This window comes from Barbatula barbatula (genome assembly GCF_947034865.1).
Source record: "Barbatula barbatula genome assembly, chromosome: 7".
NCBI lineage: Eukaryota > Metazoa > Chordata > Actinopteri > Cypriniformes > Nemacheilidae > Barbatula > Barbatula barbatula.
Window position 1 is genome coordinate 6,437,931 of NC_136770.1, and position 22,969 is coordinate 6,460,899.

Consider the following 22,969-nt stretch of genomic DNA (forward strand, 5'->3'; position numbering starts at 1 on the left):
CTGTTTGAAACAAAACTTACCGCAGCCTTAGGACAGAAAAGAAAGCAGAAAAGATTGATTAACTGAGACCCACGATGCCTCGGACATGCTTTAAACAAGACTCATGCAGGTTAGATTGGCATGCGCACTGTATATACAAACGCTTTATACATCTATTTTCCAGGAATCTGTTTTTAAATGAAAAATCTTAAAAGGGGTCTTAAATGGGATTACATTTTCCTTCCTGAGGCTCAACTATAATATAGTTCAAGTCAAAATCCGTTGTAATTTGTCGGAGCCTATGGCCTTGTGGGCAGTGCTCCAACATGTGGCGCAGTTGTGCTTTGGGTGACCCGAGTCCGAGTCCCGGCTTGAGGTCCTTTCCCGACCCCTTCTCTCTCCTACGCTTCCTGTCCTATCTTCCACTGAACAGTTTCAATGAAGTCAAAAAGGTACTAATTTAATTTAATATGAATGTTTTTTACAGTTTATCTGGCATTTACCAGTGTGATGCCGTTTAGGGATAATATTACATCATCATGAGTGGGCGGGGTACGATTCTGAACAACCAATACGCGTAATCGATGTGTAAATGTAAGCAGCATTATGTTAATGTTTTGCATACAATGTCAGTAATACAAGGATTACAATTTTTTGAGTTAATATATTGTTAATATAAACTCTCATGGCACATTGAACCATTGATTTGTCATAATAAGACCCCTTTAGAATAGATTGCAGGTGTATTTTAGAGTGCTGGTAAAGCCTAAATCAAACTATTTGTGTCCGCTGGACTGTTAGAAACGATTGAAAAGCCTTACCTGGCCAAAAAACGCCACTCTGAAGAAAGTCCCAAGCAGCCTCTTCCCAGAATGCATCACTTCCATCACTTTAGTGTAGGCGCGATGTAACGTGTCATAGAGGTGGGCCAGTTTCTACATAAAAACACAAAACTATATATATACTTTGGAAATGAGGACACTATTTACACAAACTGTACATACAGTAATTCTGGTAAATGGTTAATATTGCCTTGATAAACATGTAAACTGTGTGTGTGTGTGCGCACCTCAAAGTCTCTGCGTTGTTCATAAATCGGGATGATAAGTTTGTAGATGTCTGCAATGAGTTCGTAACGTTCAGCTTTCCATAAACCGTCAGCACAAGCTTCCAACAACTCCATCAGCACCTCCTGATGACAGACACGCACATATTATTACTGTACATGCGGTGTGTTCATGATGCAAATGACTAACCCCACCACAAAAACGTGTCACGGTCAATACTAATTATTTCAGGGAATTCATGTAGTTAGTGGTTAATGCTAATGCCAATGTCACTGTTATTATTGCTCCTACAGTGGCTAGAGATATAAATTTAAACAAATCCCAAAGTACATTTACATTTAGTCATTTAGCAGACGCTTTTATCCAGGTAAACAATAGAAGCAAAGTATTAAGCACTGATTTATAACAACGCTGTCACAAAATATTGTGTACTGACAATGTACACAAACTATCTCACCATCTCCCTACATCTGTATTTGGAGTATGATTCATTGTTTAAATAAAGAGATTGTTATATTAAAGATGAACAGCACTGATAGCACTATTGAAATGTTTTTGAAAAATAAATATCACAAAAATATCTCATTATCATGAATTCTGTATAAATCTGATATTGTGACAGCCCTAAATCTGTTTGACATTTGAATCTATTCTGCGCAATTTAGCAAACATTCCTAAAAAAGCACAAAAAAAAACCATGCAACAAAATTGCAACAAAGTTGCAAAAGTTTATTTCTGTAATTTAACATTTTTACAGCATTTAAAAAATACAATATGTAAAGTTTCTGTGAAATAAAATAAAATTTCTGAAGAAATCCTGTAAAAATAAAAATGTACACAGCCAATTTAATGAAAAAACTGTTTACACACAGTGACAAGAGACTCTCTGCACACGTGGTTTATTACCTTTACAAACACACCCACTTAAGAGGAGCTATTAATACTGATTAGATAAGAAATCTGAGGCCACGGGTTATTACAGACATTGTTAAACAGGTGTAACAGTTGTTTTGAATTTATTCCTGAGCGTGTGGACGTCATTGTTAAAGGGTGGTAGGGTTAGGGAGCGTGGCTCAATATGCTGAGGGTGTGGCATAAGTGACAGTGGGTGTACTGGAACCTCATTAAAGTGAACGTCTTGCATCCCCACGTCCTCCATCATGGCCGCCTCCTCATCAATGTTGGGTGTGATCACACGAAATGCAGTGCAGCCCTGACGGAACATTCCTGCGATAAATGAATAGTGTATTAAAAGGTAAAGATTATTTTTCGAGAAAGTCTACACAGCTCTTAATTGAAAGCCATGTAGTTGATATTGAAGTCGCATAACAAATGAGTGTGTATGAGTAAATGTGCATGAATGTGTGTCTACTTTTCCTGACCCCTGTAAATTGCGGTTATCACTTTGTCAAAGTCAATTACAAAGATTATGTGTGTGTGTGTGTGTGCTTGTGTGCATGCATGGTGACACCTTTTACCTGAATGCCACACATATGTATATGCACAAGTAGCCTATATTTGAGATATCAGCCAAGCTGAGGTTCTATGTAGAAAAGTACTAGATATTTTATGAGCTCTGTAGACGAAAAATCCAAAAACAAACAACAGCCCCACACCCCAAATTATTGTTTTTAAGTAGGCCTATATACTGTATGAGTTCGAATATGAGTAAAGGGACAAACTCCATTGCACCCCCTAGTGAATCCTTACCTTTCCTCTTTAGGTACTCAGCCACCAGCGCTGCCACATGCACATAACACATCGCAGCCTGAAAAACATCCACATTAAGGCAAGGATTAGTCCTCATTATCCTTTAATTTTATAAAACAGGCAAAATAATTCTGAACACACTGCTTAACATAAATAATAAATATTTAAAAACAGCAAAGTCAAGGACCTAACATATATGTATCATGTTTTGCTATACTTTGCGTAAGGTTCTATAACATCCCTTAAACCTACAGAGAATTTGGTTAGAGATTATTTTGGCCATCTTGCCTCAGACAGATCTCCGTTCTTCACGTGGATCTTGGCCATGCTGTCCAGCCAGGTTTTGCGCAGTTCAGGGGTGCTGGTGTAGGATTTGGCCAGGCTGTACTGCAGGTCCACCAACATCTCCGGGTCTTTCTCGTGTTCCTTCATCTGCTCGGTGGCCATCAGCACCGTGCGGATCCGCTTGGTCAGGTCCTTCACGTCCGAGGGAAAAGCAGTGTGCTGGTCCGAAGAGAGAGAGGTTATCATCAAACATCGATTTGTGTTTTTAGCAAATGTCTCGAAGAAACAAAGCGGAAAAAGTCAAATGGAAGACTTTGATATACATGTTTCGAATGTTTGAAATAGACCGTAAAGATTTGTTCTGAGTGTTGAATGAATTGAATGTGTGTCTTTACCTTTATGCTTTTGTCGCTGTTGGCGCAGTTGTTAATGATGGACAGCGACTGCTGAAAGCGCGTGCCACCGATCCCGATGACATCAGCGATCAGCTGACTGACTGCAATCACCACCTGAGAAAAATATTAATATATATATATATATATATATAATATGTAATATGTAATATTCTATATCGTATCTATGCTGTTAATATGACTTTTTCCTCTCCTACCTGCAGGTGTGTGCGGACGAATGATTTCCTGCCGCTGTACTCAAAGTTGCTTTTCATGAGAAAATACAGCAGGTGCGCCGCATCACTGCGTATGGAGCTCAGTTTGGAATTACAGCACTTCAGGATCTCATAACACAGACAGGCACACATATCTGCCCGTCCGTCAAAAAATGTACAGGGAAACTGATAAAGTGAAGAATTTAGAGTGTTACTTGACATACAGTATAGCGCAGCACCAAACTTCCATCACAACCAATATGTCCATTTTATATAACATCATATTCTCACTGTTGATCATAAATTCTCACATTTCATAATGTGCAACAGTGTTTACCTTGTAAATGAAGGTACGCAGAGAGGTGAAGACCTGCTTCAGTGCCGTCTCTGATTGGGGGATCTGAAGAAAACAGAGATGCACTTGGAAAACCTTCTTCATAAGTGGGTTATGGCCCAAATCGGCACACAGCTGCGTCTGTGGGAAAGAGATTTTGTTTGGAATTAAATCAGGGCAAAATGTTCTTTCTTTGCACTTAAAAACACCCGTTTCTGTTTGCTGTGAGTACCTTAAAGCCCATGATGAACACGCTGAGTGTGTCCAGCACTGTCAGACAGACCTCCGTTGAGACGTTAGCCTCCAGGAGACACGTCTCAGCATCACCATGACAATACGCTGAAGGAGAAAAAAAAGGGGGAAAATGATCGTATCAGTTAAAAACTAAACAAACCAGAACTGTTAAGTTGCATTGCCGTCTCAGTTTTGCTCTGTATTGCGACTCTCTCAAGTTGGATGACATCTATCCTGAATTGATCCATCATCGTACAATTTTGTAGCCATTTTCTAAGGCCTGGACTCAGTAAGCGTTATGTTTGTGTTGTGTGTAATTTTTGCCAAATGCTTAAATTATTTTAAAGTCACAATATGTAAATGTAGACCACTAGATGGCAAACTTTCAAAACAACAACAAAAAGCGAGCTAAATGACGTTATGTAGAGTGGAATTATGGAACATGTCGTTTTCACCGTCCAGAGGCGTATGGAGATCGCCCATCATGTTCACAGACGAGGTAAGGAATTCATTTTATTTTAAGTCATCGTAATGAATTAGCTTGTAAGAAACGTGGAATGTAATGCTACGTATGCTGTATACGGTGGTTATACAGAAGCTGTATAACCACTTCAGGATTTGCGTATTGCTCTAGTTTCTCCAACCGGAAACTGAGGGTATTGTGGAGCACCGGATATTAAGTCACTGATATGCGACAAATACAAAGGAGACAAATTTCTCTGGATTTGCACATTCTGGGGAACATTCGGGATAATGCAAGTGCACAACTGCATGAAATATATCACACTGTTCAAGTAATTTTTGGATATTGCACAATAAAATTCTTCCATATTGTGGCTTTAAAGCAGAGCTTCAGTTTTCATGCCAAGCACAACTATGCAACATGCATGCCACATTTTTAAATAATATATATTTGAATTAAGAACAAAGACTTTCAAATCTGGACATCACTTTTGTCCACTACTGTACATGAGTGTGTGCATGTGATAATGTCTTACTATGGTTGAAAGTGTGTGCGTTCTCCAGGTTGCCCAGCTGGTGTAAGCGTGTGTGAATGACACTCCCTCTGTTACGAGACACAGGAAGAGTCAACGACTTCCTGTCCGGAACCATAAACCCCACCCCCTCCTGGCTTCTGAGGAAAAACAAAGCTTTTATGAGAGGACAAGTGAGCTGTCAATCATTTATAAATTAAGTACTTCTTTATTTATGTTTAACCGGTTGATATGATAATGGCCTATATAGCGGACTTTATAAGGATGTAGACAAAGAAACAGCCGATGGTCACAACCGAACGAATAATAATAAACAAATAACGCATGTCAAATGAGCAATGGAATTTGCTGGAATGAACCTTTAAATGTAACATAAAACATATGATATGTCGCAAAGTGGCACCTCTATTCTTAATTTTGAATGATGTTAAACATGTTGTTCATGCAGTAAGCTACACATTGTTAACACTTCACTGTAAATAATGTTAAGTTACATTTGTTTGTCGTATGACTGGTTATGTAGACCAGACAGCAGGAGACAGTGGCAGCGGAAGAAGTTTAGAGCCGGGTTACCAATGACGGGTGAGTAATGATGTCAAAACATGCAAAAGGTAGAATCCATGCTGATGTTACACACTGATTAGGGAGTGAGATACTTGTAGTTTATGCTTAGATATTTTTAAATAACCTTTCATCATTAATTCATTTAGAGATTGAGTCCAGGGTCTAAGGGGGCATCGCCCCCCCCTCCCAGATTTTTGCTGGGCCCCTCCAAAAATATCCAGCTGACAATATAAGCTGACTAAGGTTAGGAGGACTAAAACCTGGAGAGGCTTGGGCTACACCTCATTCCAGCGTGTTTGGAGGGAGATGTGATGATGTAGGCACATGGGTGTAAGCACATTAAGACCGTAGTTCTCGTTTTCAATGGACATCAAACATGCAAGTCATTAATAACTCAACACACTACAAAGCCTTGTCCTCCTGCTCTGAGATCAAAAAGACATACTGTGGAAATGTTTTGGCTATGCACACACACAAGGCAATGAGTGAGTTAGTTCAACTAGTGGAAATAAAGGTGAGCATGCTGTTAGTAACAGACACTTACACACTCGCACACAGCTCTTACCCTGTTCAGGGGTGCCAGGATGCTACAGTATCACTGACTAACTGAACCCTCGCCCGCATTTCAGCCAATAAAACATATACACACATAAGCAGCTGTGCATACTTGTTTTTTATTATCCAAGTAAAAAAACAAAACAATTGCTGACATTTCCTGTGCTCGGCAATCAATGACCCAATGACCCAAAATTAGGAAGAAAGATCAATATTTTTACCTGGCAATGAATCTCTTGCCCATATACCTGAACTGATGCAGACACACTCTGCATGTGAAAGAGAGAGAGAGATAAAGTGAGTGCTCAGTATTGAGTTACAGGACCTCGGTACTTTGATACTATGATGTGATCAGTACTACTGCTTCGAATGACTTACTCTAGTAATGTGAAGAAGTCCATCAGTTCAGAGGTTGTGGCTTTATTCCAGTATGTAAACAAGGCATCTGTAAAATCAAATGGGATAAAATGTATCAGTTCCGTGGATTAGATTTTTACTGAATTAAATATTGCCATTTAAAAAAGCACATATACTATACATACTATATGCTATAAACTACTGGACAGTTTATTATACACTATACTTTATTTTTGCTACTTCTCAAATTATTTAGGGACGGTCATTATTACAGCTAATATATACATCCCATGAAAAATGTGACACACAAACACACAGTACAGTTTCATCAATGTACAGGTTTTTCGGTAATGTACAGAAAATTGCAATAATACCATGCATTACATCTATCCCAACTGCAATTGGTATTTTAAATAGGACCTTAAAATGAATTTATGTATTTGTATTTATCTTTATGGGATGAATGTAGTGTTATGTGTTGCTGTAATGAGTACTGTTTGTGTGTCTGAGCCTTTTGTCTACAGAAAATGTTCGGCCCCGTTGGGGATAGACAATAAAGCTTTTTGAATTTGAATTCTTATCTGTTCTCTGTTCTCAATATTTTTCATTATAACACATAACAATTCATAATCTTTAATTCTGTTATTACTTTCGTCATGCATGCAACAATGCAAAACTTTGATTTGAATTTGGATTGATATACTTTATTATTTTAACCTTGTCCATATTTGAAAATAAAAATCCAATGAAAATTCTTTATATAAGTATTAAAATATTCCTGTTTGAAACTATGACATTCTAACATAATCCATTCACATTTTTATTTAAGTTTCAAAAACTATGGCTATCCATAGTGTGTCAGTGCCACCACAACAAACTATTTTTTGTCACACAAAAAGTGTAAAAGTATATTTAAATTGCCTATTTACAAAACATGAAATGCAGGCAATGAAAAATGGCCTTTGCACTAAAAGTTTTTTAGAGTTTTGCTCTAAAAATACTGGCCAAAGTAAAGCAATTGCTGTTAAATGTTAATAACTAAAATACATAACTTCAGATGTGGTGGGAATGTGACACTGGTAAATCAAAACAGAATTTTCCTTCTATATTCACTGTCGATGTTCATTTCAGGTTAATTTCTAAAAGGCCACAAGTGCCAATAGTTTAAGAAACCTAAGCCACGGTCAAGCTCTTACCTTCAGACATGCTCTTTAAGACATGGAGAAAACACATGAGCAGGTTTTTGATTTCTTCTCTATCCAACTTATCACAGCGTAGCATAGAGCTGCCCATAGCAGTGGCTGACTGGGTCTGTCATACACAAACATACACTCATTAGAGTTACATAATAGAATATATACAGCACACACCAGGTACTGTATATAATAGCAGACATCAAATGAACACATCACAGCAGATGGAGGACCATCAAAGCCTTGCCATCAAATGGCAAAAAGAGGATTTTTTCATAAATGAATGTGATCGTAATGGAAAGTGAACACATGCAAGAAACACATGCATGAAACACCCTCATAATGTCCGAGAATAAAGATGACAGCATGCACGCAGGTTCACTCCCCAGAAGGGGACACACTTTAGGGTTGCTCTACTTGTATGGTGTCAGTAATTGGGTTAGTGTCGTTGTCGTAGAGGGCGGGGCTTGAGAGCAGTGAAAAATCCATCGTGACACGTTTGGCTGCGCGGCTGAGGGGGGCGGGGTCCTCCGGTTCAGGGGGGAGGGGCAGCACAGTGAGGGTGTGTCTACGTGTGAACCTCTCTTTCAGCTAAGAGGTCAGAGGGTTAGGATGATTATTAATGACAGTTATAAATGATTAGGGTAAATTTTGTATATATTTTTACAGCTTTTATGAACATAAATGTATTAATGCACATCTAATGAACAAAAATGTACATAAAAATGAACTACTTGGAACACACATTTATAATAGTTTCAGGTAAAGTACGCAAATGTTATGAAGCTTGTGAATGTATAATACCTCTATTTAATATGCTTTGAAAAGACAAACGCAGAGGATTAGAACTGAACAAGGCAAATTTGATTATTTTGGGAAATATTGATATCAGTTCAGGATTTGCTCTACCTTATCCAGAGAGCCGTTTTTCTCGATGGTCTTCTCAGGCAGGCTGTTTCCTGAGTCAGTGCTCACCAGAGAACCTCGAGAATCAGCGTGGCGCACAGAGCCGATGTTGGGCGTGGAGGTGTGAGGAGAAGCTGCACACAGAAAGAACTCATATCATAACTCGTTCATAAAATCATGAACAGATAAATGTTTGAAATGTAAACCAATCACTAACCAGTGCCTGAGATGACCCCGAACACATCTTTATGAAGGCTGTTGTCAAGGCTACCAACAGGCTTCTGGGGGGTTGCCGTGGAGATGCTGGAGTCATCTCGACCGGTCTAAACAGATGAAAAAAGCAAACGTTTCATGTCTCCATCATGAAAACGATTTAATGATCAGTATTATTTTAGACTTTTTATATAATTTCATAATTTTAAGTAAAATATAACTTATTTAATCAATTAGACTATGAAAATTGTATTATCAACACTCAAATAAAACTAAGTTTAACAAAAAGGAGTCTTATGTTTCTAATCCGACTTATATACATTTAAAAAAATTCTTTATATTTTATTTCTTAAAGTTGTACATGTATTTGTGTTATTTTATTAACACAAAATAAATATGTACAGTACACAGACATACGTTTATTATGTCAACACAAACTTTAATTCTGAATGCGATTAATCGTTTAAAAGCCCTAGTTCAAACTTATATTAAATAACGAAGCCCTCCCTTACAGATAAAGTAAAAATACAATCAATATGTTATCAAATCCTTTTCTATAGAATGTATTTTTATTAATATTCATTACTATCTTTATGTTGTTTCACGGGTGAAACACTAATTGAGAGACATTATACACTTCAGTTAGTCATACTATATATTTGAACCCACCCGGCCCACCCGCTGCCATCTGAGGTCCTAAATAATAATAATAATACACAGATGAAAAGATTACAGAATACAAAAACGCATAAAAAAATGATTCACCTGGTTGGTGCATTGAGATGTGTCTCTCACGCTTAGTCTGTGAACATTCTCCTGTAGCAACCCAAACAAAGGCAAATAGAGTGTCGCCATCCGGGCTTGCTGGCTCTAGATATGCACACATACACAGGTTAGGTATCTATGAGTCCAAATAAATTCAGAAATATGGTGTTGTATTTGACTTGTATTAGAATTATGCATCGCATTAATTAGCCCACCTTTGAGGCATAGCGGTCATCAAAAGTGTGTTTTATCATCAGACTCTTCAGCACTTGAATGGCGATCTGATGGACTTCTCCGAACTCCTGAAGTGCTCCACATACTTCCCTTAACAGCAAGCCCACTAGGAAGTGATTCCTGCAGAAATCATCAGTCAGGGAGTAGTCCAACTGCAGATCTGCAAGACGTCGGGGAGGGAAGGGAAGCCATTACAGATGCCATATAGCATTCAGTCTCCAGCTAGGGACCAATTCTCACTATTAACACTATTAACCTATTAGAATGCCTTTTATTAGCATATTGGCTGCTTATTAGTACTTATATAGCACATATTCTGCATGACCATATTCTACATCCTTAATCCTACCCAATACCTACACCTAACAGCTACCGTACTATCTATTAATAAGGAGCAAATGAGGAGTTTATTGAGGCAAAAGTCACAATTATTGGTTTGTTAATATCGAGAATTGGACCTTAAAAGAAAGTGTGACCGAAATTTCCAGCGCAAATATAAAAAAAGATGCAAGAAGCAATGACTGAAAATAACGTTTGGTTTTAAATAATGTTTCAAACCAAACTGTTCCACAGATCAATATAACAGAATGACTTAATAACTAAGGTGCACACAGTAAGTCACAATGAAACTAAATACATACACAAGGAAATATTACACCAGAATTATGTGTGTCCAGAAAGATGAATCAAACAAAAAATGAATTGATCATCTAAACTGATGAACATGACCCTTTCACACTAGGAAAATGGACAAGGATATAGACACTGAAGAAATGCTACAGACAATGGGACGTGTCATTTATTAAAGGGATACTTCACCCAAAAATGAAAATGCTGTCATCATTTACTCACCTTCGAGTTGTTCCAAATCTATATACATTTCTTGGTTTGCATTTCTGGTGAAAGATACAATGGTAGTCAAAAGTGCCACAGAACTTCATTCTTCAAAATGTCTTTGTTTGTGTTCAACAGAACAAAAAAATGCATTTTCCTACTATTGGAGTCAATGAGAGGCAAGATCTGTTTGGTTTAAAGCATTCTTCCAAATATTCTCTGTGTTCATCAGAACAAAGACATTTATACAGATCTGGAACAACTCGAAGTAAATGATGATAGAATTTTCAGTTTTGGGTGAAGTATCCCTTTAAGACCAGACGTAAACATTGCTGAGCCACGGGGCAAGCAGGACTGCTCACCTACACATCTGGCATGAGCCTCCTTATTATGAGACAGAAAAGCTATCAGGCAGAAAGAGAGAAAGACAGTGGAAAAGAGAAAGAGAGCAGCACAGCGGATGACATACATGAGCAATCGTCCCAAACAGCCAGAAGGACAACTGAGAGGAAAGAAGATTTCTATTAAATCTAATAATTGAATTCTCCTGATGAACAGCTTAACCTTTGGAGAAAGACAGCGGAGTAATTCTTATACAATTCCAACAACAGGGTCCTGAAGAAGCTGTGTGTTTACCTTGGAACCTCTGAATACGGCCCTTTCCAAAAGGCATGGGCAGGTTGAGGGGGACGTAGTGTTCGTGGTTACACACCACTCGCAGGAATTCAAACTTAAACTCATACAGCGTCTGCGGGACAGAAAGACAATAATATTGAAGTAAAAAAATACATCAATGATAGACAAATGATATACAACTTTTACATTCAATCCAAATTATGTCAATAGGTCTCCAATTTAGGTTATACATCAAATTAAGGTTGAGTTTATACAACTATTGTGTTTTAATATGAATGTGTACCTTGGGGTCTCCAGGCACAAAACAGGTGATGTAATTGTTTATCTGTTTAAAGACAAATCCTCGATCCATAAAGGTAAAACAGCGCTGAAAAAAGAAGTCAATAAACGCTCAACGAAATGAATACAATACAATCCCAATGATCAAATGTTCCTCAATATTTGTAAGAGGATCTAATCAGCTTAGCTCCGCATTGTACCTTTATGAAGACAGCCAGGCTGTGGTTGGCATTACGTGCAGCGTCCAGGTTGTCCTTATACTTATGTGTGATGTGGGGCATCAGCATATTCACCAACGTCTCCACAGCATGATGGAATGATGCCGTAAACCGCTGGTTCCTGGACAGCTACACGTATAAAGAAACACAGCTGCGGTCTGTACACAGCTCAGACATATGTGTCTACAGAGATAGAAGAATTATGGAATGATCCTGACCTTCACCTTGCCGCTCTCCATCAGGTATTGAGCCATCGACTTTACCAAGGCTTCAAAAAAATACCACGAATACTGCAAAAACACAACATCAGTATTTTTCATCAATCGTCATCTTTAGAGAATGACTTACTTATCACAAGGCCAAATAGGTTTCTTTTAATTCAACACTATGACACCATCCGACACATTCAAGATTTTTCCTCCCTGGATTATTTGGAGAATGATAGGATTCTCCACTGAGGAGTAAACCCTTATGCAAAAAACATGTTTTTAGTACCTTGAGAAGCTTGTTGCAGGTTAAGAAGTCAGTTGAAGGCTTTAAGATGGAAGTCATTGCTTTGGCCAACTCTTCGTGCACTGTTTTACCATTACCACTTGAGTACGACTCTGTTTTAAAGACGTACTGGAAAAACAATACATAACAAGATTTACCTTTAGCCGGTGTTGCTCCACATTTGCTATTGCAGTAAAAATATTTTGAAAAAACGATATTCTAGGTACAACTTAATTTACTTTAACACATGATCTTAGATAGTGCTCTAGACCCTCCTCGTGGCACTGGGCAACAATGTGGACCATGACCCTGCAGGTGAGAACAAACATGGACAATATGAGCATGTGAGACTTTTTACTTCTAAGTCAGACCTACGCCTTAGCCTCTAAAGCGGCGGTTTTCGTTTATACTTGAGTGCCATTGGCCGCATCGACAGGCAAAGAAGTAAAAATTGCACTTAAGGAGTCACATCAGAGTTCATATGTTTCTCACCTGGTGGTATTAACAGCCACATCTTCATTACTTGCGCTTGTCAGAACATGAACCAGCTGGTTTAAAATAGTCGGCAGGAATTTGATCATCACATGACCTTCCATGGCATGAAGACTCTGAGGAATTAATGGTAATGTCACGTCATTGGGTCTATCATAATCATTTTTGGTGACCAACAATAGTGATTTTTTCAACGGTGGATTGACAAACGAGGAAATCTGCTTAGAAGTAGAACCTTCTCACCTTAAGGTATTTCACAAGTTCACCCTCAGCTGGACGCGGAGCCACAGACTGAATACTCTGAAAATGATGGAAGAAGTTGTGCAGGTGCTGATCCTGAAGAGATTGAATTCAAGTTTATTGACTGGGATCGGCTAAAAAATAATTTATAATCTGTATTTGACTGAATTTTACTTTACTAATAGATATGAATAAGATTAACACAAGGATGTATATAGATCATTTAGAGTTGAACCTGAGTGTAGATGGTAGAGACCAGATGTGTGGAAAGTTTGAACAGAGGACGTCCTCCATCCACCCATTTTATCTCAGGACTGGAGTGCTGTAAACAAACATCATGTTTATAAAATCTATTCCAACCAAAATACATCACAAATGTCCATAATGTCTTGTTAGTTAATGTTTCGGCGAGACAGAAATGAGAGTAAACGTTAAAGAACAGCAATCCAGGGTTTTACAACAGATGTCAACTCTTTCTTAAACTGTGCTCACTTTTGCTTATAGACACAAAACAAACGTATCTTTCTTATTACTAAAACACAATATTAACTGGAAATATTACGCAGTAGATTTGTACAAATAAATAACAATATGTTGTTTCAACTATATCTCAATCTGTCAAAAGATCTCAAAATGAACGCAAACATTTATTAATAATACATTTTCCGAAAAATGAATTTATTAAAGCTATAGTATACTATCCATGGTAATAATATTGCTTTATACTAAAACTGGATGTCAAAGTCTCATTTGACAGCTAGACCACTATTAACTCACTATTAACATTCCTTAAGCTATGAAAAAGCTACCTGTAAAAATACACAATTTATCACCGGACACATATGGAAAAAACTAATAGAATGCAATAAGAATTCAAAACACAAATTAGACCACACGTAGATCATTTAAGTCCAACATTAATGTGCATTTGACATATGGTCAGCAAATGGGTGAGATATGTGTCAAGAGCATGTTTTTGTTATGACTGTGGATTTACAGTACTGTACCTTGCTCACACCCTCCTGGCAGCTGAGGTAACCATTTGGTAAGTTGGCTGCCACAGAGATGTTTTGCTCACTCGTAACAACACGACCATCTTTAAGCAGAGGAAGCCAGGCAGAGCCCACTGTAAGACAGAGCGAGACAACGTATAATAGAGAAAACTTTCAACACATGTAGACATTAAAATGTATGCGATTTGATTTTGATATTATCTGAAAATACTGTAAACGCTGATGAAATCACAAGTACATTTGCATTTACATTTAATTTATGCACTCGGCAGATCCTTTATCCAAAGCGACTTACATTGCAGTTTACTATAGGTTAACAAAAAGAGGTGTGCAGCACAATCCTCAGCACATGGCTAAGCACCCCCATTACCCAGCATGCCTTGCAGAAAAACAGTACCTGGGGTCTCCACTACATCCCGTTTCTTTGTGCTGCAGTCACAGCTGATGTGGTAAAAAGTAAAGAGCAGATGATGCTTCTCATGGAGCTGTGTGGGCAACTCGATTTTAATCTGCAGCGCACACACATACAACAATGTACATGAGCCATAAACAATATCAACAATATTGTACATATTCCCAGAAAACGCTACATAAATGTAATGAATTATTCGTATTATTTATTCGCCATTATTTAGTATTATTATGATTATTACACACATCATGTTTACAAAAATATATAAAATATAGTTAGAATTATACTCTGAATGTTCAGAAAAAAACTCATCCTTAAATTCATAACTGTATGTGTTTTCAGTTGCATTTATTTATGATTTATGTCATCTGATTTTACGTATTTTTAAACGGCATTTCATTCATTACCTCATCATAAAACTCTGGATTCTGTTGGTGGTGCAAAACAGCTGCGTAGGCATGTTTGGTGAGGAGAGGACCACCTGGACGACCATAGATACACTAGGCAGGGAAGCAGGGAAACAGGTGTTAGTCCATTACAGGGCTAAATATGTACGTAGAATATATACGTCATCTGGGAGAAAATCTACCTTCAGAGGTTGAGCATTCTCTTCATCCGACTCTCTGAATTCCACGCACACCACAATGTTCCTCGCCTGAGTCACGTAAAAAAAAACACAGAAAGCCTGTGAGCCAGAACGCTACTTGCAGTGCGATCTCTAAGTGCAGGTCTCATGATCAGCTGGTGTAAACAGAGTCTATATTACACTGGCCATCTGGATAGTATGCCAGCACCTTTGGCCAAGAGAAGCACTGCAGGTGGGTTTAAACTGACGATGCTACGGTACCTTGGCGAACGACTTCTGGTTGTCATATTTGAGGTGCTTGGGATAGACGTAGAGATGATTGTTGTATGTGGTGAAGGGCTGAGAGCACTTGGCAATACAGGGAACAAACTCTTCCACCTCCATCAGAAAACCATCGCTCTGCCCGTTGTTCTCAAAGGGCCTCACCGGGATGTAGGATGGGGTCACACAATCTAGCCAATGGAGAGAAGAGATTAGTGACCTCAAGGTCTCAGTCGACCAATCACAGCAAAGTATTCATGTCACGCAAGGATGGGATGCAAATTTGAGATTAGGACAATATTTTCCTTAAAATGTTGAGTGAGATGTTTGAGAATAGGGTTTTATTAAATATCAAGTTTAAACACTTCAACACTTACTAGCCATGTCAGGAGGGACATTATCAATGGTCACATCCAGGTTACCCAAGATGACAGGTAGCTTGGCCATCTTCTCAGGTCTGTGGATACATTTTTATTTCTACAGTTTGATAATGTAGAACTGCGGGAGGATTAAAAGACTGTCCCAATGGGAGGTTTAACAAACACATTCCTACAGCTGCAAAAACACTGCAGGAGAACATTAGGTTTGGAAAATATTCCCATTCCCATATTGTAAATCCATTGTTTCAACAGAAAATTCCTGAACCTGCTGTCAAAAAGACAACAAACACCTCAGTGATGATATGAGCTGAATACTAACTTCCTAAAATCTACCAGCAGTTTGAAGAAATCCTCTTCGGAGAGTTTATTACCGTCCTGCCGGTACAGCGCAGAGAACCGAGCGCTTTTATCCAGAGTTCCTGAGGCGTCTTTGAACACAGGCCTGTGGAACAGAACAGAAAGATTAAATATTGAGATTGACGGTAAACACCCACACACAGACAAGAACAGAAGGTTCCAGCCGGTTCTGGCTCACCGGGCCGCCCATGCGAAAGGCATCCTGTACTGGCCCAGTCTGCTGCAGGCCAGCTTGGCATTCTTTAGGACCTTCTGAGCAACCTGTGGAAAAAAAACATGCACAATGTTCTCCAGAAGCTCTCAAGAGATGCTTTATTAACAGTGAACTGGGCAGACAGTATTTTCCTGGCTGATGTGCGAAGACTTGGGTAGGTATCGTAGTGTAGTTTTTGGCAGGATACAGTAGAGGTCAAAGTAAGATATGCCTGCGAATTTAAAGATCCAAAACTCTGATAATCCCTTTCTTTATCCATGCAATAACCAGATATTGTTTTGAATATTCTGATTAGGGTCATTTGATTTGGTTGTGTGTGTGTGTGTGTGTGTGTATGTTGGGCACATTGCCTTGCTGGAGTCAGAGTTCTTCATGTACGGCTCGGCACAGTGGGTGATGCCTCCCTGCAGAACTTTCTCGATCCGTGCGACCAGAAAGATGTCAGGGTGTGGACACGTTACAGAGAAGACACCCTGAAACATAGACATAGTTGATCTGTCTGCAGTCCACGCCATTTTTTATATAAATATATTATTAAAGATGTATTAAAAGCTTTGTATTCATGTTGCATAGTTTAATAAAGCTGTAAACTGAAGAAAAATATTGCGAGGATGTGAAAAAAATTACACAAAAAACCTGCGCAAAGCTTACTGAGCCAAGGCCCAGGAGAAGTTTATGTTACCACATAAGAAATGTATCTATAAATATTTATTATTGTTATAACACTAAATGAATCATGTGATGTCTTACATTTATAATATTATATATAATTGATCTTGTTTTTATTTTAATACAGTTTCAATTGTAGTCAATATATGCTTTACATCATGAAACAATATACCTGAAATATAGTTTGTCTCGTTGCCAAATAATTTTTCACAATAAATACCTTTGAAGTTTAGTGTTTGGCTCATTTAGTGTTTCGTACGATACACTTCACTATTTGATGGTTTAATCTTACCTGAAGAGGCAATAAAAACAAATACTGCCCCTTGTCTCTCCGTCACATTGTACATATTAGAGTCAAGAGTACCTTTATACATCCGTCTTATCTATTTTTCCATCTTAAAATCTTACTTTTCTAGGGTACTGCAGCGCCCTCTCTGGCAGTTCAGAGAGCAGTGTTTCTCCGTGAAGTTGTTCCACACCTCCGTTCATCTGCGCGCTCGGTGGAGGGATCATGGATCGGACCAGTGGATTGTTCAGATCCACGTGAAAATCTGCAGATATTTTTCGGCTGTTCTGCACGTCAAACAGGGAAAGGACCACGAAGAAGGGCTCCACCTGAAGAAGACAATGCAGCTGCAGAAAACTTTTAAAAAACAAAGGAAAAGTGTCTCCAATTCGTATTCGTGTGAGCCCATTAATCCGGTGCAAAAAATAAACCAAAGAACATTTTATCAGGCATTGCACCCAACACCAAGAACAAGTAATCAGCTTTATGACAATAGAAGAATCTTACATTTGTAGTAGGTCCCTCCTCATTTTCTGCCACGCTGCTCTGAAGGTTGAAGGACAGATCATTACAGTTGACCAAAACTCTCTTCCCAAACTTCTCCTCGAACTGTTTCACGTCAGGCTCGATGCCAGACAAATCCAGTCTCTGCGTTCCAAGCACACACAGACAAACGTATTACACATTACTATTTCAAAGCTCAAAAACAGCAGTTCATCCACTGTGTTTGTTGCAACTGGCTCACCTGTGTGTCAGGATCCAGAGTGAAGAGCTTGAGACGAGTCTCGCTTCTCATTTTGGACTCAATGTCTCTCGCACTCTGAACGAAGGAAAACCGAGTTAATTTGTGCGCATCTTTGTCAGTATATTGTGTGAGATCGGAACGCAGAATAGTGCTGTGTTAAAGCGAAGCATTGTGCTACACGTCATACACGTGTGAAAATATTCAAGAGAGGAAGACGGTCTAGACGGATGATTTCGGCTAGGAGAGACGAGGAGGACGGAAGGATGGAGAGACAGCAAAAACCACAAATGTATTTGTGTGTATCTGTTAGTAAGAGTGGGTGGTTTGGTGTCGAATGGTCGGAAAACATTAGCTGAGGTTGTGTGAGTGTGTGTGGAAAATCTGTGGATGTGTTGAGAAAGGGCAGACAGCGAGGACGCCAGCGTTGAGATCATACTACAAGCAAGACATAAGAGCTGAGGAGCAGTCTTTACCATTCATTCAGCTCTCCTTCGCACACACACAAACTGTTCTCATCTGTGAAACTGTAGATGATTGTTTGGAAAATCAGTTTACTGTATGTGTGCCTGTGTGTTTACCTGGAAACTGTCCTGAAAATTCCCCGGCACAGTGTCTGTCTTCCCTAGCTCATCCTCTGTATGACAGAAAACACATATGTTGTATTCAAACTGTTAAAGTGGGCGAATTGAGTGTAACATAATAGAAAGTGATGCTTCTTTGTAGGTGGTTGTCAGGGTGTTGCTATGCTGTTGTTAGGTGCTTTTATCAAACTGCTACTGTTTGGGGTAGAAACATGGGGTGTTTTGGGTAATTGTTTACTATCCCAAGCCGAGAACAGTCCTCTGTCCAATGCTAGTATATTCATTAAGAGTTCCTCATGCAAATATGTGAGATTTTAATAGCAAATTATTCACATGCTATGCAAAAATCTCACATACTGTACTCCTATTATCTCCTGTATCTCTTCACTTTGAGATAACAGTCCGTAACACAAAAGGGTTTGACCAATTGGTTCTGCTTTCTGATTGGCTGGCATGTGTTTGTTGTTTCATACACAGGGAAGAGAAAGGAATGTGCTGTCTCGCTCGAAACGTATCAAACATAAATAAACACTCCCAACCTTCTCTCCCACGTGAAATCCTAAGGGTTTAGGAGGTGTTAAGTGTAACAAAGTGTGTGTTTATGTAAGGCTGTGTGTGCGTCAGCTCATGGTTGTTGAGTGTGGAGAGATTGATTATAAGATATTTTAAAGAGCGGGTGGTCTGTCATCAGAACACACACATACAGACGTAAGACAAGAGCGCAGCGGTCAACTCCGCCCATGTTACATGGCCTAACACACACACACCTGTCACATCTGTGTAATGGCGATAATACTCCAATAGATTGTAAATGACACAAACGCACCATCGTGGAGCTCTCCGTTCCTCCTCTCCTGCATGGCGATCTCGAAGCTGCTGTGGAGGATCTTGTTGAGGGTGCTGATCCAGTCGTCCATCTCTCCCTCGCTGTCTGCAGCCAGAAGATAAGTGCTTTTATCCTGCATCTTCAGCTCGAACGCGAAACGCCGCACCTTGCTGTTCTGAACACACACACAGTAACAGAAGCGATGATTTCAAATCAGACCACTGATATTTTATTACATTTTTCTGTTTTTCAGGTAATTGGAGATATATAAGCAGTGGCTCATATAAGTCCAGACTATCATCGGGTTTAGTACAATATAAACAAATGATTCAATATATTGGTAATAAATACATTCTCTGATCATTTATATTTCAAGATTTGATAAAAAATCTCACATCCATAATGCTGGAATTGGCCTACACTGTAAAAAAATCTGATAAAAAACTGAATTTTTTTTAATAAACCAAAAAAAGGGCGGTTTTCTGAAATTATACATGACAAATAACAGAAGAAATATGTAAAATTACAGGGTTTTATGCAGTGCACTCCAGTCAATTTCATAGAGACCAATGGAATGGAAATTCTCATTCGCAAATGTCGTACCTATTGGAGACGCTTTGAGATCCCCAGATTTACAATGATTTCAGACAGTTTAATTGAATCTGGTATTACTCTTGACAATGCACAGTATCTGTCCTACAGTAGCAGAAAGTCATTTATTCCCAGACGCCTGGCTGCAGTGCACGTACACCTGTTGAAATGTTTATGCTTTGGACCTTGAAATAACGTTCGCTGTTTCTCTCTTGTCTGAAATGTGGAAAACAGACAAAATGTACGAAAACAGATGTCGACAAAAGACAAAGCAGGGTGCGCATGCCACAGGAATAAGTTATTCTTTCCGGAGGGCTGGTGAATTGAGGAATGTTTATCACACTTGCTTTCACACACACCGAGTGCACCACAGGAGAAAGTGGAAATATTTGACCCTTGGAGAAACCATGCGTAAATTGCACTGGACTTCTCATCTCTCTCTCTTTATCTTTCTTTGTTACTCTGAGCAGCACCATCTGAGGATCTGACGATTATAACATTGATATTCCCTCTAGACCGGACAAAAGAAGAGTCTCATGAGGATGTTATTAAAGACGCAGCTTCTTTCTATAAACCACTTGCTGCTGCAGTAAATACGTAAAACAAAGCATCTATTCTTCAGGTGCCCTATGAACCTCAAAGAAATTTTCAATACAAATTCAACTTCACAGCAATGGTGATGTTGACTGAATATTATTAAAAACATATTCTCTAGTGAATAGATCTTTAAAAGCCATTTGTGTTATTCACGTTTCATGCAAACCACCAAAGGTTTAACCCCTTTAACCTCTACCCAGAATCCTTCATGACTATCCTCTTGACTGTATTTGTCATTAAAGGAGTAGTTCACCTTTAAAATGAAAATTCTGTCATAATTTACAAGCCCTCTTGTCCTTTCGATCCTGTATGACTTTCTTTCTTCTGCAAAACACAGAAGAAGATATTTTGACAAATGTTGCTAACAGAACAGCACAGCCCCCCATTCACTTCTAATGTAACCAATGCAAGTGAATGGGGGGCTGTTAACAACATTCTTCAAGATATCTTCTTTCGTTTTCTGCTGAAGAAAGAAAGTCATACAGGATCGAAAGGACAAGAGGGTGTGTAAATGATGACAGAATTTTCATTTTGAAGGTGAACTACTCCTTTATGTTTTTTAGGACAATACACATTCAACATGACTGAAAAAGTGAAGAACTAAGAATTATAATATCAACTGCGTTTATTATAGTATTCAAGGATATCGAGTTCTGGCAGCTCACGTGAGTCAAGCTCGGATCAGCTGATCCGCATCTACCTATAGAAAAATGACGCTATCACACACATTCATTCAGCTAACAGCAGCTTATTGCGTTGCTCAGGAGCAAATTACCCTCCTCCATCCCCAGCTCCACTTTACATTCCTTTTCACTGTCTCAATTACTTTAGATAATGTGTTACAATTAAATGTCATTAGGAACTATGTTAACATCTATGTAACATCTGTTGTTCTGTTTACCCTAAGGGGGGTTATCACTGTGTGTTTTTGCCCAGAACAGAACCCAATCGAAACTGTGAATCCTTTTTGACGGTAGTGAACCTGACAGAACTATATTAAGGGCTAATTCACCTAAATATTCAAATTCATTCATGATTTACTAACTCTCATGTCAGTCACAAAATTACTTATATTTTGAAGAATGTTGGTTGTTGGAAACCAAACAACATTGGTCCCCATCGACTTGTATTGTATGGATAAAAATCGCCATGACATTTCAAAATATTATATTGTTTTGCGTTTCACAGAGGAAAGCGTTTGCACACGTTTTGAACAACACGAGGGAGTAAAAGGATAACAGAAGGTACCTTTAATGCAGGTAAAAAGTATTATAATACATATTAAAATATGTGGTGTAAAATTGCATAGACTTAAACATTATAGATTTTAAGATTTGAAATGGGGTATACTGTAATTGCCTGCTAAAGTTATAATCCAAAACAGAATGTTCTCATGTCATGGCCATTTCACCATTTCATTTTTTTCAAATGTTTTTTATGTTCAAGAGTTCCCTTAAGTGATATGATAAAAATATTTTTTTGTTATAATGAACATTACGACACAAATGTTCTCAACAGACCTTTGCTCAAAAGGAAGATGGAACATCCTTAAGTACTCTCTTCTTAAGGAATGTTCTAGCTTCAGTGCGGGATAAAAAACACTGAGAGGTTCAGCTTATAAACAAGTATGAGATGTCATTTTGCAATGTGTCATTGACACATTGGTTATGACCCTTTTTCACACATGAACCAATCTATACTGATTATGTTTACACAAAACACTGATGTCGATTCAACTATGAGACATCGTGGACCGTTTAGATAGTCACCTGGACAACACCCATGCAGGAGTCCAGGAAGATGGTTCCTTTGGGTTCTTTAGATATTTTCTCATCTTTGTAGAAATTCAAGTTGTATGATCCATCTCCCAGCTGGGTCAAGTGGAAATACCTTCTCTTAAAAGACTATAGGCAAAGGGAAAGAAAGAGATGCAATGAGTGTTGCATGAAAAGTGCAGATTCGCTATGTTAAGATGGTAATCTTGTGACTGTTCTAAAAATAACACCTAGGGGAAGGGGACCATGGGAAAATGGAATAAACTGGTAAGATCCCACTTCCTGTCTGGCTCTAAGGGCCAAGCTAAGGGTCAAGTGTTTGTTTTGCAACCCAACGAGCTCAAAACAAGTCTATGAAGAATCAGCCCAATGCTGTCCAAATTCATGTTTATGTGATAACAATGTAGCATACTACAGTTTGTAGTATTAAGTAACAGTATTCCATTCAAATTCACCCAATAAAATATAGTTTCTTTAATATAGAATC

General features: G+C 38.6%; 1 protein-coding gene and 1 long non-coding RNA gene across 6 annotated transcripts in view; one reads left to right on the forward strand and one right to left on the reverse strand.

Moving 5' to 3' along the window:
- Positions 1 to 22,969, reverse strand: part of dock9b (dedicator of cytokinesis 9b) — a 56,784-nt gene that overhangs the window by 5,204 nt on the left and 28,611 nt on the right. For 3 of the 5 annotated variants that reach the window (XM_079460199.1, XM_079460200.1, XM_079460198.1), the window contains exons 7-47: positions 22,477 to 22,611; positions 19,520 to 19,694; positions 18,691 to 18,746; positions 18,113 to 18,187; positions 17,875 to 18,015; positions 17,490 to 17,696; positions 16,763 to 16,885; positions 16,377 to 16,459; positions 16,161 to 16,283; positions 15,839 to 15,918; positions 15,462 to 15,652; positions 15,204 to 15,269; positions 15,022 to 15,114; positions 14,600 to 14,711; positions 14,197 to 14,315; positions 13,425 to 13,511; positions 13,193 to 13,285; positions 12,950 to 13,065; positions 12,697 to 12,766; positions 12,461 to 12,586; positions 12,184 to 12,255; positions 11,948 to 12,094; positions 11,752 to 11,835; positions 11,469 to 11,580; positions 9,980 to 10,158; positions 9,765 to 9,869; positions 9,004 to 9,109; positions 8,790 to 8,920; positions 7,884 to 7,998; positions 6,709 to 6,775; positions 6,552 to 6,599; positions 5,215 to 5,351; positions 4,215 to 4,321; positions 3,986 to 4,123; positions 3,652 to 3,834; positions 3,437 to 3,550; positions 3,045 to 3,260; positions 2,757 to 2,814; positions 2,167 to 2,273; positions 1,049 to 1,171; positions 801 to 914 (exon numbers count right to left, since the gene is read on the reverse strand). In XM_079460199.1, coding sequence (XP_079316325.1) covers positions 801 to 914; positions 1,049 to 1,171; positions 2,167 to 2,273; positions 2,757 to 2,814; positions 3,045 to 3,260; positions 3,437 to 3,550; positions 3,652 to 3,834; positions 3,986 to 4,123; positions 4,215 to 4,321; positions 5,215 to 5,351; positions 6,552 to 6,599; positions 6,709 to 6,775; positions 7,884 to 7,998; positions 8,790 to 8,920; positions 9,004 to 9,109; positions 9,765 to 9,869; positions 9,980 to 10,158; positions 11,469 to 11,580; positions 11,752 to 11,835; positions 11,948 to 12,094; positions 12,184 to 12,255; positions 12,461 to 12,586; positions 12,697 to 12,766; positions 12,950 to 13,065; positions 13,193 to 13,285; positions 13,425 to 13,511; positions 14,197 to 14,315; positions 14,600 to 14,711; positions 15,022 to 15,114; positions 15,204 to 15,269; positions 15,462 to 15,652; positions 15,839 to 15,918; positions 16,161 to 16,283; positions 16,377 to 16,459; positions 16,763 to 16,885; positions 17,490 to 17,696; positions 17,875 to 18,015; positions 18,113 to 18,187; positions 18,691 to 18,746; positions 19,520 to 19,694; positions 22,477 to 22,611 — 4,734 coding nt within the window. Of the gene's footprint in view, positions 1 to 800; positions 915 to 1,048; positions 1,172 to 2,166; positions 2,274 to 2,756; positions 2,815 to 3,044; positions 3,261 to 3,436; positions 3,551 to 3,651; positions 3,835 to 3,985; positions 4,124 to 4,214; positions 4,322 to 5,214; positions 5,352 to 6,551; positions 6,600 to 6,708; positions 6,776 to 7,883; positions 7,999 to 8,789; positions 8,921 to 9,003; positions 9,110 to 9,764; positions 9,870 to 9,979; positions 10,159 to 11,194; positions 11,237 to 11,468; positions 11,581 to 11,751; positions 11,836 to 11,947; positions 12,095 to 12,183; positions 12,256 to 12,460; positions 12,587 to 12,696; positions 12,767 to 12,949; positions 13,066 to 13,192; positions 13,286 to 13,424; positions 13,512 to 14,196; positions 14,316 to 14,599; positions 14,712 to 15,021; positions 15,115 to 15,203; positions 15,270 to 15,461; positions 15,653 to 15,838; positions 15,919 to 16,160; positions 16,284 to 16,376; positions 16,460 to 16,762; positions 16,886 to 17,489; positions 17,715 to 17,874; positions 18,016 to 18,112; positions 18,188 to 18,690; positions 18,747 to 19,519; positions 19,695 to 22,476; positions 22,612 to 22,969 lie in introns of all 5 variants that reach the window. The other 2 variants (XM_079460201.1, XM_079460197.1) reach the window with 2 other exon arrangements.
- On the forward strand, positions 5,272 to 6,055 carry LOC306896326. The gene is made up of 3 exons (XR_013786893.1): positions 5,272 to 5,384; positions 5,735 to 5,793; positions 5,922 to 6,055. It is a non-coding gene; the product is annotated as an uncharacterized lncRNA (long non-coding RNA).